Source organism: Arvicola amphibius, chromosome 8, assembly GCF_903992535.2.
Source record: "Arvicola amphibius chromosome 8, mArvAmp1.2, whole genome shotgun sequence".
Classification (NCBI taxonomy): Eukaryota; Metazoa; Chordata; class Mammalia; order Rodentia; family Cricetidae; genus Arvicola; species Arvicola amphibius.
This window is the reverse complement of record NC_052054.1, coordinates 98,099,877-98,114,209: the sequence shown is the minus strand read 5'-3', so window position 1 is coordinate 98,114,209 and position 14,333 is coordinate 98,099,877. Positions and strand designations below refer to the sequence as shown.

The 14,333-nt window shown below is 46.9% G+C and overlaps 2 protein-coding genes across 4 annotated transcripts in view; one reads left to right on the top strand and one right to left on the bottom strand.

Moving 5' to 3' along the window:
- Positions 1 to 8,506, bottom strand: part of Thap4 (THAP domain containing 4) — a 39,192-nt gene extending 30,686 nt beyond the window's left edge. The window contains exons 1-2 of one of the 2 annotated variants that reach the window (XM_038340679.2): positions 8,290 to 8,506; positions 4,756 to 5,885 (exon numbers count right to left, since the gene is read on the bottom strand). In XM_038340679.2, coding sequence (XP_038196607.1) covers positions 4,756 to 5,885; positions 8,290 to 8,366 — 1,207 coding nt within the window. In that variant the 5' untranslated portion in view covers positions 8,367 to 8,506. Of the gene's footprint in view, positions 1 to 4,755; positions 5,886 to 7,788; positions 8,050 to 8,289 lie in introns of those variants that run through there. The other variant, XM_038340680.2, reaches the window with a different exon arrangement.
- Positions 8,507 to 8,750: 244 nt separating this feature from the next.
- Positions 8,751 to 14,333, top strand: part of Atg4b (autophagy related 4B cysteine peptidase) — a 38,958-nt gene continuing 33,375 nt past the window's right edge. Inside the window, exon 1 of one of the 2 annotated variants that reach the window (XM_038339432.2) lies at positions 8,751 to 8,881. In XM_038339432.2, the coding sequence (XP_038195360.1) occupies positions 8,872 to 8,881 (10 nt within the window). In that variant the 5' untranslated portion in view covers positions 8,751 to 8,871. The remainder of the gene's footprint in view (positions 8,882 to 14,333) is intronic. The other variant, XM_038339433.2, reaches the window with a different exon arrangement.

Here is a 14,333-nt window from a genome sequence, read left to right as displayed (position 1 = left end):
CATGCTAGCAGCCTGTCCCAGAGGGAGAATCTGCCATACTTCTGGAAAGCAGTCTGCTCCAGACTCAAGCCCATGAGCCCAGATGCTCCATTTTGGGTAAGCTGTCCATTAGTAAAGAGAATGAACAAACATCAATAGACCCCCTTCACTTAAACCTAAGAAGTAGCCAAGGCAAGTCCTTCTCCAGTGTGGAGGATTCCATCTGAGCAGAGAGGGTCAGAGCAAGAAACCGACAGTGGGTGTCCTGACAGAACTGGGGTACGAGGTGGGCATCCTCTCAAGAGCTCTGCCCAGAACCTCCTGCTTTCCTGGAGGCTCACAAGCTCGCCCTGGCCTCACTGCTGGGAGTGCAGATGGGGTGTTGACTGCCTGACCCCTGGTCCCCATCCCATTTCCATTTCCAGGCTTCTGGGCTCTCAGTCTCACACTGCCTAGGGCCTTGCAGGATCCTCACCTGAACAACAGTCCTCTTCCCTAGGGCCATGGCCCTTCAGGCTGCCATCTACTTATTAGGACTGTCCCTGCTCTGCATCGATGCTCGCATTTCCTACCCTACCTTTGCACTGGATTCCACCCTCAGAACCCTGGTGAGACTGGAGACAAACAACCACCTTTTTCCACAGAGCCCAGAGCCCTTTTTCCTCTTAATCCCCTCTGGAAAGGAAGTCTGCTCAATCCCTGACCCAGTCCTCCACACACTCTGACCTCACACCCCAATTTTAGGTTTGGTCCTGCTCAAAGCTGCTCAAAGCTGGTGCCTGAAAGCATCTTAAGCCCAATTCCCTTCAGTGTCTGTGCCCCAGGTCTTGGCTCCTATAGGGGAGGAGGTGACATCCTCCCTGGTGCTCAGGCCAGCTCTAGACCCTGCTCTCCACACCCTTTCCTTCTCAGGCCCCAGCTCAGTGCCTGACTTCTACTTCCTCTGTGTCTCCTGGAAGCCCTGGGTCACTGTCCCTACACAGCAGAGGGAATCCTCTAACTCACTGAGTAAAGTTGCATAAGACCAGCCATCCTTTTCCAACACACCAAGACAGAATAAAAAAAAAAAAAAATTCACATTTGAAAACCTGAGTTTTTAGGTCAAAGAACACACAAGAGTGACAAGATCCACAGCAGACACAACAGGTAACAAAAGAATTCTTACTACCCTTGAAGAAGGGGCAAGTCCTGGATAAGGCAACTGGTGTAAGAGGCAGAATTATTCCTTCAAATCAGACTGAAAAAGCTTCTTTTAAGGGTAAACAAAAACAAACCTTGTCAATCAAATCAGCCCTCTCTCAAAACTGCACGAGAACAAGAACTTCAACAAATGAATAAAGGAATGAATGACCAGATACTGGGCCTGATGGCACTTGCCTTTAATCCCAGTAATCAAGAGGTAGATAATTTCTGTGAATTTGAGGCCAGACAACCTCTATACAACAAGTTCCAGACTAAGCCATGAGAACCTTCTCAAAAACAAACAAAAAAAGGGCTAATGATATGGCTAGGCTAATGATATGCTAGGAGCACCTCTGTTCTTCTGGAGGACACTGGTTCACATCCCAGCAGCCATGTCTGACTGCTCACAACTGCATGCATCTAACTTCAGGGGATCCAATGCCCTCTTCTGGCCCCTGCTAATAAATTAAAAACAAAACAACAACAAAAAACTAAAACAAACAAAAATCCGATAAACCACTAGATATTTCCAAAAAGGACAAACTTTAATACATACACAGTGGTGAATAAAGTAACCAGCAGAATATTAATTTTAATACTAAATATTTAATGGTTACTTGAAGAGGTAAAAATTCAAGCAGTATAAATCAAAACCCTAGACTATCTGATCTATCAGGCTAACGCATGGTAATTGATCAGCTCTATATAGTCAAAGAAAGAGGAATGCTACACATAAATGCACATACATATATACATATATATATACATACACATACATACACACACATACACACACACACATAATTCATATATTATGTAGCCCAGTATGGTCTTGAAATCTTCAATTTCTTGTCAATTGGCATTTGCAATGCCAACACTCGAAGGCCAAAGCAGGAGGATTGCTGAGTTTAAGGTTGCCTGGGTTACACAGTTGTGTTCCAAGCTAGCTAGAGCTATAGTGTGAGACCATCTCCAAGATCAAACATATTAACAACTAAAAAGGGAAAGGTTAACAAATTAAAAATAAAATTTCCAACTTATTGATAATGATAAGTACATTAAATGACTCTATAAAGCAACTCTTAAAGACAATTAAAATTTATTTATAAAATAAAGTGGCGTGAGAAGACTGAAAAGAAAGGGACAGAGAAGTAACAGGTGGGTGTGGTTGCCCACGCCTGTCAGTCCAAGGGAAGAGACCAGTAGTTCAAGGTCAGACTTGGCAACACAGTGAAAGGGGAGAAAAGAAGGGAGGAGGAGAAAGCCTTGAACTGGAAGCAAAGTCTGGAGACTCCAACCACTCAGGGAACTGGAGGTTGAGGCAGAACAGAAAGCTGGAATGAAGCCAGAGAAGCAAAATGAGACTGAATCTCAAAAACAAGAGAAAGATTTTCTGTGCTTATGGTCAGCAGGAAGATGTACACACCTAACAAGGTTTTGAAATCTAAGGCAAAATTTGACAAATACAGGAAGTGTGGTGGTTCAGGTGTACTATCTTAGTACTTGGGAAGCTGAGGCTGAAGGACAACCACAAGTTCAAGGCCAGTCTGGGCTACACCGTGAGACACTACCTCAAAAGATTAACCAAAACTAACTTTGACAGACACAAAGGAGGACACAGGCACCTCTGGAATTGCAGGAGGGTATTTGAGAGAGTGCCTCGCCTTTCTAGAAATCAGTTGACTGCATACCTTACCAGAAGTTAGGCAACAGCTCTTCCAACTCACAGGAGGGCCAAGGTCTCAGACTCATTCAGGAAAAGAGCAATGTATTGTAACCAGCCAGTAGAGAGGACACTTTCTTCTGAACTCAAGTCAAAAGTAAAGACACTTGCTGACAGGTCTGATGATACACTTTCAAATCACTGTGCTAGCCACAATGAAATCTCAACATTTTAAAAAGCAGGCTTAAAGACAACATAGCATTCAATCTCATTATAACAAAATTTAAAGTAACTCCAAAAATAACCTCCCCTCTACTAACCTATCTACCTCAGAGCCACTGTCACCATTTAAATAGCTCTAGGATTAGGAAGGACGCAAGACTGATATGATGAAGTATTGGTGGCGAATGAATATAGCATAAAGCAAATCCAGAATGGGCCCACAGGTAGAAAAGACTCACAGCTTCAACTTCAGGTTTTAGGTTAGGAAATTTTGCAAAAGCCAGAATAAGTAAAAGGAAAACAAGGAGGAAGAAACAATATAATAATCTAATAACAACGGAAACAATGTAGACAGAGCCAGGGCTAATTGCTCAGAAAGCTCTCTACTAGTGGGCACAGCAAAAGGGCACCAAAAGCAACATTATGGGCAAGGGTTTACAAAAGCAGTACACCCGCATCAGCTTGTGACTGAGGCTGCTCTTCCTAGGATGCTCTCTCCAGAGTCAGGAGGCCCTGAAGATTGCTCTAGCAGACCGGTCCATCACACCTGTACTGGCAAAGGTTGACACAGACAAAGTGAACGCGGTCAGAAAAGTTTTCCGTATGCACTGAACACTGTCCACGCACCCTTACTCTATAAAGGACTACCTAGTAATCAAAATCATTTTTTTTTTTATTTTTGGGGACAAGAGTCTCATTATATAGCCCGGCTGACACGGACCTATATGGACCAGGCTGATTTTGAACTCACAGATCCACCTGCCTCTACCTCCGAGGTTCTGAGGGCTATAGTTATGTGCCACCATGCCCAGCCTAGAAATCAGTTTTCAAAAGTAAAATAAAGGGGCAGGTGAGAAGGCTCAGAAAGTAAAGAGACCTGGCTGTCAAGTCTGCTGGCTAGAGCAACATAGTGAGACCCTGTCTCAAACCCCAAGCCCAGCTCAAAAGAAAGGAAGGAAGGAAGGAAGGAAGGAAGGAAGGAAAGAAAAAAGAGAAAGAAAAAAGCTCTCTATGTCAGTGGCTCTCAACATGTGAACCTGTGCATTGTGACCCCTTTGGGGGATTGAAGGATTCTTTTACAGAGGCTGCCTAAAGCCATCAGAAAACAGATATATGAAGGGCAGTAGTGGTGCATGCACAGCCTTTAATCCCAGCACTGGGGAGGCAGAGGTAAGAGGATCTCTGAGCTTGAGGCCAGCCTGTTCTACAGTATTCCAGGACAGTCAAGGCTACACTGAGAAAAGAAAAAGAAAGGATATTTGTATTACGATTTCTAACAGTAGCAAAATTATAGTTATGAAGTAGTGATGAAAATAATTTTATGGCTGGGGGTCACTACAACATGAAAAACTATCTATTAAAGCGTCGCAGCATTAGGACGGTTGAGAACCAGGGCTCCCTGTAGTCCTGGCTAGCCTGGAACTAACTAAAGTACAGCAGGCTGACCTTGAACTCAGATCCACCTGCCCCGGCCTCCTAGTACTGTGATTGAAGGTGTGCACCACCACACCCGGACACTTGCCATGTTAAGTCTTCACACACACAGGCCTCTCCTGTGACGAGGTCTCCTATACCCTGCGTTCCCTGGCCAATGAGCACTGTCATGAGATCACAAGGAACGTGGAGACCACAGACACCAGGCACACAGCAGGACAACCTCTCCTAGTCAGAGTAAGGAAGGCAGGGGAGTACACCGGCTAAGTACTGACCGTGGCTGGGGGGCAGCAGGCCACTTAGGTAGGGGAGGTAGGGGAGACTCGCTCTCCTCAGCTCATCCAGCTTCTCTTGCAGCTTGCGAACCTGGCTGTCGGAGCGGTTGACCCTCTGCCGGAGACTCTTTAGCTCTCCGTTCTTCTTTTCCACCTGCTCCCGCAGGCAGCACACCTGGCTCTTGTTCTGCCGAGCCGAAAAGCAGTAAGAGTGCAGAGAGTCGATGAGCTTGCAGGCCCCGGAGGCCGACAGGATGACCTCGTTGATTGACATGGGACTGGCATCGCTGTGCTCACTCTGCACGGCTTCGGCAGCTGGCTTTGGGGTTACATCCGTAGGAGGGGCAGAGGGGCTCTGGGAAGCCTTCTGAGGGGTGGCTGTAAGTGAGGAACTTGGGGGACTCTGGGCCACACTATTGCCACTGCACCTTGGCTCCATATCTCTCTTGGGCCTCTTTCGGTCAATGGGCTCACGGGGGACAGATGGCTTCTCTCGACTGTGCTTGGAGGAGAAACTATAAGAATGAAGTGAGCCAATGAACTTGCAAGCTCCCGATCCTGGGGGTGTAAAGTCGTCCATGGAGATGCCACTCTTGTCTGCCCCGCCTGCATCATCAGAGGAAGAGGCCTTCTGGTGGTCAGCCTCTGTAGCAGACACTTCTGCTTCCTCTCGGTGGGTGGCCAGAGGGGCGGCTAGTCCTGCTCCTGGAGTTCTCTCCAGGGACTGCCCCTGCTCCTGACTGACAGCACCTGCAGTGGCCTTGGGGGCTGCATCACTTTGTGGAGAAGCTCGCTTCAACTTTCGAGACTCAGGCTTGGCCATCAAGTTATCAGTTGAAGGCAGTGAGGAACCTACGGCTCCTTTCCCTGTTGCTGTGCTTGTGTGGCCCCTCATGGTCTTTCTCCTAGCATGGCCATGGCCTGCAGCCCCCCTCTTCTTCTCCGACAGGTGGAAAATAGAGGGCACAGCTGTGGGCTTCAGCAGGCGATGCTGGTCCTCCAGTCTTTTGGAGAAACTGTCTTTGGTAAAATGCTCACTACAGAGGAATGAATACTTCGTGGGGGTCCAGTTATCCCTCTGAACAGCTTTTAACCACTGGATCAGTCGTTTGGAATCCTTTAGTGGGAACCTGCAGGACACACAACAAAGTACTTAGAAATACTGAGATGCCCTTCCCTAAAACTATCGTTGATAAAAGCAAATCAAGTATTTTTGCAGGCATCCAAACCCATACTGATGTCATCCACTTAAAAACTCATAAGGATTTCAGGACGGTCTTGCAGGTCATTACTGAAATGGAAAGGAGAATGCCCTCCTGTATATCTTTAGGACCCTGAGTCTATAGGGTAGAAAGGAACTAAAGATACTCCTCCTAGGTGTGACAATTGACCCTGGGCACAAAGGATGCTCAGAGACAGCAGGTAGAACCCACACAACCAGAAATAGCTTTCACAAGTGGACTACTGACCAAATCATCCGGTACCTGAAAAGCAGGGTCTGGTTGCTAGAACCCTAATGAGAAGCAAGGCAACAGAGCTGGGAGCCAGACACCAGGAAATAGCTGAGGCTCAAGTAGCTGAGGTAACAGCTAGCTTTAAGAAACAACTTCAGCGTAAAGCCCCCAAAGCTCCAGCCTAATGGTGCAAGATGGTGATCTTGGTTACTCTGAAGTAGGAGGACCGACTACCAGTTCAACCTCTACCTGTGTTACAGTAAGTTCAAGACCTACCTGGGTAACTTAGTGTCTCTACTAAAAAATAAATAAATAAATAAGAGCCAGGGGTTGTAGTGTATACCTGTAATTCCAGTACTCAGGAGGTGAGGAGGATGGGATGACTCAGGCCAGTGTCATCCTTAGCTACGTCCTTATCCTGAGATTTTGTCTCAGAAAAAAAAAAGAAAGAAAGAGAGAGAGAAAGAAAGAAAGAAAGAAAGAAAGAAAGGAAAGAAACAGATGGAAAGGAGCTGGAAGATTGGAAGCATAGCTCTTGGAAGGCAGAGGCAGTTGGACCTTTGAGAGTTCAAGGCCAGCTTGGTCTACATAGTGAGTTCAGGGCTATGTAGAGTCTCAAATAAAATAAACTAAATAAAAAGTTGCTTGTGGTGTCATGCATGTATAATCCTAACACTTGGGAGGCAGAGGCAGTAGGGCTGCTGTCAGTCTGAGAACAGCATAGACTGTAACAGTGAGTTCTAGGCCAACAAAGCTATTCAATGAGACCTTGTCTCAAAACACCAAAAACAAACAGCAAAAAACAAAACACCCCAATAATAAAAATGGTAAATTTATGTTGTATACGTCATAAAAGGAAAATGAAAAAACAGGGATGCTCAATAACATACTTAATTTCTTCCCTCTTCTAATGAAGCTATTTACTGATCACTTACTAAGGAAGGGTCTGTAGGGTTGGTGGTGGCAATCCACGATCCACCTGAAGTCTTCCAGCCTTCTGGAGACAGCTGTGGATCAAGACCGGCCCTAACAGGATAGATCTGGATGTTCTAAGCAACGTGACCTTCTAACTCTTCCTCAACGAGTTGTGTGAGCTTGATTCCTAGAGTTCCCCCGCCCCCAATTCGGGTACTGTCTACCGATGTTAGAACATCGGGAATGCCAAGCCACAGTCCTTGCAACTCTGCTTCATTTTCAGAAATTGTTAACAAAACTTCTGGGGCGTGTTTTAACTAGAATTGTTACGGAAACATTCTGGTTGATTTGTAAGATTCTTTAACATTACTAGGTTCTGTTTTGAACCAGATCCCAAAGACCCGAGACTTAATGAAACCCTGTGAACTTTCAACAGACACGTGCCATTCCCCTCTTCAAATTTTAACAAGTATTAAGAGGTAGGACCTGCGAAGCGGCTTCTAAGGCACAGTCCCTTCGCTTGCTGTACACTCCTGCTGGAAATCACAGAAGAAGACCTACAGAAATGGGGAGTCTTGAAAGCCTTAGGAAGGCGCGGCCCGCCCCGAGGGCCACCCGAGACCTGTCCAGAAAGCCCTTCCACGGTCCTCCCGCTGGTCTCTACCGGAATGCAGGATGCGGGAGGTGTTCAGTGCCAGTGCCCTGGCCGCAGGACCCCCGGAGGAGAGCGATGTAGGCTATGGATGCAGGAAGTAGAGCTGCAACGCCGGGCCGCACTCCTGCCACACACCTCCAAGCGGGCTGCCCCGCCGAGGCAAGAGCGGAGAACTGCTCGAAACCTAAGAGCAGGATTACCCCGAGAAAGCGCCCTTGTAGGATGCTCCTGAAACTGGCAGCGCCAGCCCAAATCAGTGCGGCGCCGGTGGGTGGAGGTGGCGGCGGGGGCCCTTCGGCCGCTTTACCCGAGGCATGGCCGCGCTGGTCCCCAGAGCGGCGGTCCGGGCCAAGGTCACAAAGATCCACGACCCGTCCACCCACCTCAGCTGCGTCCGGCTAGCCGGCCCCCAGCACCCGGTCCCCCGAGCCCGGCCCACCGCGCGGCCTCAGTTTCCCCACGGGCCCGGCCCGGGCGGGGGCGTGGCGGACCCGGAGGCGGGCCGCGTACCTGTGGAAGGAGACAGAGCGCTTCTCGCCCTTGCCCTGCCTGTTGGAACAGTTCACGGCCGCGCAGCAGATCACCATTGCGGGCCTCGATCGTGGGCGCCGCCAGTCTCCGGTCCTTGCCGCCCGCCCGCTGGTCCGACCCGCCCCGAGGGAGCGCGGCGACACGGCTCGGGACGTGGGCCGCGGCCGAGCCGTACGGCAAGATGGCTGCGCGCTGCCGCCCGCACCACGCTGCGCCCGGGCGGCCGGGCCACGGCGCGAGCGTCGTGGCCGCAGCGGGCGGCGAGTCCGTACCGAGACATGCGCGGGTTGCCGTCTGTACGGAAAGATGGCTGCGCCGAACGAGCGCCGCTCGGGCCAGCTCCAGGGTGCTTCCGAAGGGGCGGCGGAGGGCGGGGCGATCGGGTCCGGTCAGGACCCACATGCGCCGAGGCCCCGCCCCCGCGTTCCCACCGCCGTACGGCGAGATGGCGACGCCCGCGCTTCCGCTGCGCCGCGCTTGGCTACCGCGGCTTCCCGTCGCCGTGTCGCGCAGTAGTCCGTCGGAGCGACACCACGGTCAGTCGGCGACCCGACTGGGAAGATGGACGCAGGTGAGAAGGGCGGGCGCCTGCCCCATCGCGGGCGGGCTTCTGAGGTCGCCCGGTGGGGCGGAGGCCGGTGTGTTTAGCAGGGCGGACCGCGCCTCCCCGCAGCGCTCCGCACCCGGTTCTCGGGGTCACCCATCAACGGCGCGGCCTCCGGCGCCGCTGAGGCCCTCGGGGAGCGCCCCAGCCTGCGGGCTCCCGGCTCTGGGAGGGAGGGCAGGAAGCCTGAGGGACGATCTGGATGCCGGCACATTGGTGGTCCGGGCGGACCCGTGCATCGCGGAGCTAGGCCATTCCTTGCCCGAGCGAGGAAGCCGAGCTCTTTTAACTTCTGTCAAGTTGTTGGCTGATGTTCCAGCAGTCACAAGATGCACATCTTTTGTTTTTAAAGTTCGATAACCTGTGTAGGTGATCCACGCTTCTGTTTCTGCGGCTGGAGAGCGTGATTCCGTCGCATCCTACTTTGACTTCTTGGCGTCCTAATGCTGGGTGAAGTGTGGGTGTTGTTTCTTAACTGGCTCTTGCTTCCGAAGCTCGAGAGACAGAGAGTACGGGTCTTTGTTTTTCCTGGCAAGCTGGTCTTGGAGATGTAAATCTACCAAATACATCTTTTGCTAGTAGACCTAAAAGTATCCACGACCCCCCCCCCCAACGGTTCTCTCTTTTATTCCTCCAACAGCATTAGAGTTTTTATTTCTTTAATTATTTTTTTTTAAAGAGCTGCTTTGTCTTCAAAAATCCACTCCTTTGTGAAGGAATCCTGCCACCTGGTTTAATTGTACCTGTCTTGAATGGCATTGCTTTTGGTGTTTTTCTTGACTGACAGCTGCACCAGAGATGAAGTTGGCTCTTTCTTGGGAGTGGTGCTTACCGTTAATCCACATCTCAGTAGTTTGTGGCGTCTATCTTTTCAGCGTTTTAAATGGCTGGAGGAAGCAGAAATCTTCACTCCCCAAGAAGCATGAACCAGGTGTAAATTTGTGAAGTTAAATTTTTTTTTTTTTTAGGCTGGATAACTGAAACTGCTATAATGCTTGCTGGAGGTATGGGGTGAATAAATAGAGTTCTTAAGTTATCCCGCATCGCCCCCCCCCCCCACCTTTTTTAAGACAGTGCCTCGCTATCTTAAACCGGTCTTGTCTGGTCTGGATCTCTTAGATATGTAGACCATGCTGGCCCCAAACACTCTGAAATCTGCCTGCTTGTGCTTCCCCAGTGCTGCAATTAAAGATGAGCACCACTCGATTCCACTTTTTTTGTAGATGTTTTTTAGATACCTAAAGCTCTTACTTAATATGAGATGTTTAAGATGGAATTTAATAGTTGTATTACCTTTAATGTGAAAATGGTTCGAGTTAAGCACGTTACAGCACAGTCATTTATGTGATGTTTTTCTGTCGGCTTATCGGCTGCACGTGAGTCTATTGTTATTTTAATTATAGCCTACAGCCTACCCACATTTCCCCGCCCCCTCCCCCCAAAGCCCACTGGCCTCTCAGGCCTTAGCCTGGCAGGGCTTCAAGTCTGGGCAGCTGCATTAAGTCTTTATCCTTCTATTTATTAATGAGACTCAGGAGCTAAAGGCTGGGGTAAAAACCTGCTAGTTCAGAGCACCGAGCTGACTTTGCTTTTTTGGCGGATACCCCGCTATAGACTTCTCATGCCTTGCCCCAGAACCAAGAGGAAGCTCAGACGCCAGTCCCTGCCCTTTCTTTCGTGGACATCTTCTCTGTCAAAATTGCTGGCTTCTCTATGGCCAGTTCTGGTCGGCTAGGCTGGCTCCGCCTTCTGATTCAAGGTATAATGTTATTGGACAGCCTCAGGAGTGTCAGAGTGCTATCAAAGTATCCTACACCATATGGGACCTTAAGTGGGTATTGAATGCTGCTGACTGGTGAAACTCAAAGACACTTGTGCTTGGAGACCTGTGTTAGTGCTGATAAAAACACATTTTTTTTTTAGGGTATGATGGGGCAATTTTTCTCCTGATATAATGCTTGAAGGCCTCTTATGGTCTACCCCTGATGGGGGGGGGTCCTTGAAAAATCTGCCTTCTCCACCATTGTAATATGACTAGTTGTTCTTCTAATTGTGTTTTCTCCCTCCCTCCTCCCCCTTCTCCCTCCCTCTCTGTCCAAATCTTGGCTGGCCTAGTATTCACTGTAGACCAGGCTGGTGCGAGCTACCATGCTCCACCTTACTTGGTTATAAATTCCTTGAGTGTCAAGAATTGTAATCAAGACATTGGACTAGAAACGTGGACCATAAAGAAAAATGCTGACTTGAAGTAGCTGACATTCTCTGCAGGAGACCAGGAGTGTGAAGGATTGGATGGTGTGCATATGGGAGAGTGATGTGGGCCAATTTATAGGGGATTGGGATTGTAGCAGGATAGCCAAGAAAAATCGCACTTTGAAAGTATATTTTTAATTTTTTGAGATTCATTTATTATTTTCCCTCTCCTTGCTCCAAACCCTTTTATATTTATCCATCTCTAGCTCTCTGAAAGTGCATTCTTTTTTTTGGCTTTTGAGAAAGAGTTTCTCTGCGTAACAGCCCTAGCTGTCCTGGACCTAGCTCTAGACTAGGCTGGCCTTGAACTCAAGTGACCTGCCTGCCTCTGCCTTCCTGAATGCTGGGATTAAAGGCGGTGGTGCAGCACTCCACCCGGCCTGTAAGTACATTCTTACCAAGACCCAGACAGACAGACAGACAGACAGACGGAAGTGAACTGCTGGTGAGTTAGAGAACTGGAGAGATGACTCAGTGGTTAAGGAACTAACTTTCTGCCCTTCTAGAAGACCCTAGTCCAGTTCCCAGTGCCTGTGTCAAGGAGCTCTTGTTTCTCTGGTCAAGGGGACCCAGTGCTTCTGACATCCTGAGGTAGCTACACTCAAGTTCAGACACACCTACACATACTTTAGGTTTTTGTTTATTTTGGTTTTGGTTTTTGGATACTATTTTGTCTGTTCTCTATGTATCCCTGGCTGTCCTGGAACTCACTCTGTAGACCAGGCTGGCCTCAAACTCAAGAGATCTGTCTGTCTCTACCTCTGGAGTGCTAGGATTAAATGCCTGTACCACCACTGCCTACCTTAGTTTTTCTTTTTTTTTTTTAATGCAAAGATGGAGAAAGATTATTTGGGTTCAGTCATGGATCCTTACTTGGGCACAGTGAGGACTCAGGCATTTATTCTGAGTAGAATTCTTTGGAAGGTTTGAGAGGAGTATGTGAAATTTAACAGACTTGTTCTGTTTTTTTTTTAACATTTAATTTGTATTTATCTTTTAAAATTGAAATATATGTGTGTGTTCCTAAGTATATGAATAAAACCTGCACAATCTCTATCATAGATAGATAGATAGATAGATAGATAGATAGATAGATAGATAGATAGATATATGAATGAGTTTAGGATTGACCATTTGATTCTGGATAACCAGTTGGGGAGGCTCTTCCAGGGAAGACTATTTCTCCTGCTCTTGGTATTCCTTCATTAGCTGCAGTTCTCTTGAAATTTTGTTGCTGCTGTTTTTTGAAATGTGTTTCTCTATGTAGCCCTAGCTGTCTTGGAACTAGCTTTGTAGACCAGGCCAAACTCAGATCCACTTGTTTCTGCTGGGATTAAAGGTGTGTGTATCACCACCGCCTGGCTGGTTGTAGTTCTTTTTCTAGGATTGGGTCTCCATGAGATTTCTTCCTCTGTAGCAAGCTTTTTTTGTTGGCCACCAGTTCACAAATAATGACATACTTATTAATTATGAAAGCTTGACTTTTAGCTTAGGCTTGCCTCAGCTAGCTCTTATAATTTAAATTAACCCATTTATATTAATTTATGCTCTGCCAATGTGGAATTACCTATCTCCCATCTTGTACCTCCTGTTTCCTCTCCATGTCTTGCTGGTGACTGCCTTTCCTCTTCCCAGAGCTTTCTCTCTGCCCAGAAGTCCTACCTGTACCCCTGCTGAGCTATTTGATCAGTCAGCTTTTTATTATACCCATCTTATTAATACATCTTCACTCAGTGTACAAATATCCCACAACATTTTCATTTTTTCTAAATAAAAAGGGAAGGCTTTAACTCTTAACACAATAAAACTATATACAACAAGAACGGTTACAGGTTAGGATTACATTCACAATGTCCAGTCCATCTGCATTTGGCGAATTCAGAGAAACTATTATCTATCTCAGTGAGTCCAAAGTTCTGTACCTAATTCACTTTCTATCCTAACTTGTATTACCAATCCAAAAATATCTTTTAAGATTTCAAAACATTTTCTTCAATAAACTATTTAAGCTTTTATGTCTCTCAACCTTATACACTTTACACCTCTTTTGTGAGTTTCTTTTCAGGATCTGGTAACAAGGAAAACTGTAACTATAACAATCAAGTCTTCAACCTATCAGAGACCTGAGAAGGATATAATATTACCTGAGTAAACAGGAAGTGTGGAGGAAACAACTTCCAAAACTATAGAAAAGACAGAAGCAGCTGGCTGCCTCAATAGTCACCCAAGGTTCCTCTGCAACATTGGGGCATCCACCTTTGACCAGTAGTCCTAGAATATTTGACATTCTATGAAGCAGGAATTTTGAAGGACTGGCCTACCTTATCTTGGCAAAGTTCTGCAGTCTCTTTCATTTGTGACCTGCTTGTTCAGCTTGGACTACATTCTGTCAGTAGTTGAGGCAAGGACAGTTTCTTGCCCAGTGGCTAATTTTGCCACAAGGAAAATATGGAAGTTCTTTGATGCCTATCATCCTTTTTTTTTAATAAGTAAATTGATGCTGCCAGAGCAGACATGTCTCACTGTCGTGAAAAGACTTATGTTATTAAAACATTTTAAATCCCATATTCTGTAGGTCTCTGAAGTGTTTGAAGACCGTCTATCTAAAATATATATTTGTTTAATCTTGAAAACATACCTAACATGGCTACAAATTTGATTGTTATAGATGACTATCTAACCTACATTTTTTAATTATCTTAAGCAGTTTGTAATAATAGCCTTTAAGGACTAGAACTTTACATTTTAAAATGAGCTACATAGGTGCAATACCTTAAACAAGAGTAGAAACATATATACGGTATGTCAAAAATCACTATACAAAACTCCATACCAATGTAAAATATTTAATCTACCTATTTTTCTATCATTCCTACTCTTCTATGACATCGTCCTTGTTTGGGTCTTGTTTAGGCAGCATGCTAATTAGCCTCTGTGGATACTTCTGACATTTCTAAGAGATGTACTCTCACAGCAAATTTTCTGGTCTTTTGGCCCCTTCTTTCCCTAGGATCCCTGAACCTTAATTGCAGGAGCTGTGTTGTAGATACAACAGTTATGGATGGGTACCACGTGGTCTCTTGTTCTCTGCATTTTGATCAGAGTTCAAAAACAAAACAGTTGTTTTTCTGTGGTGGTTTCCATCTGTTGAGAAGTTTAATTGTTG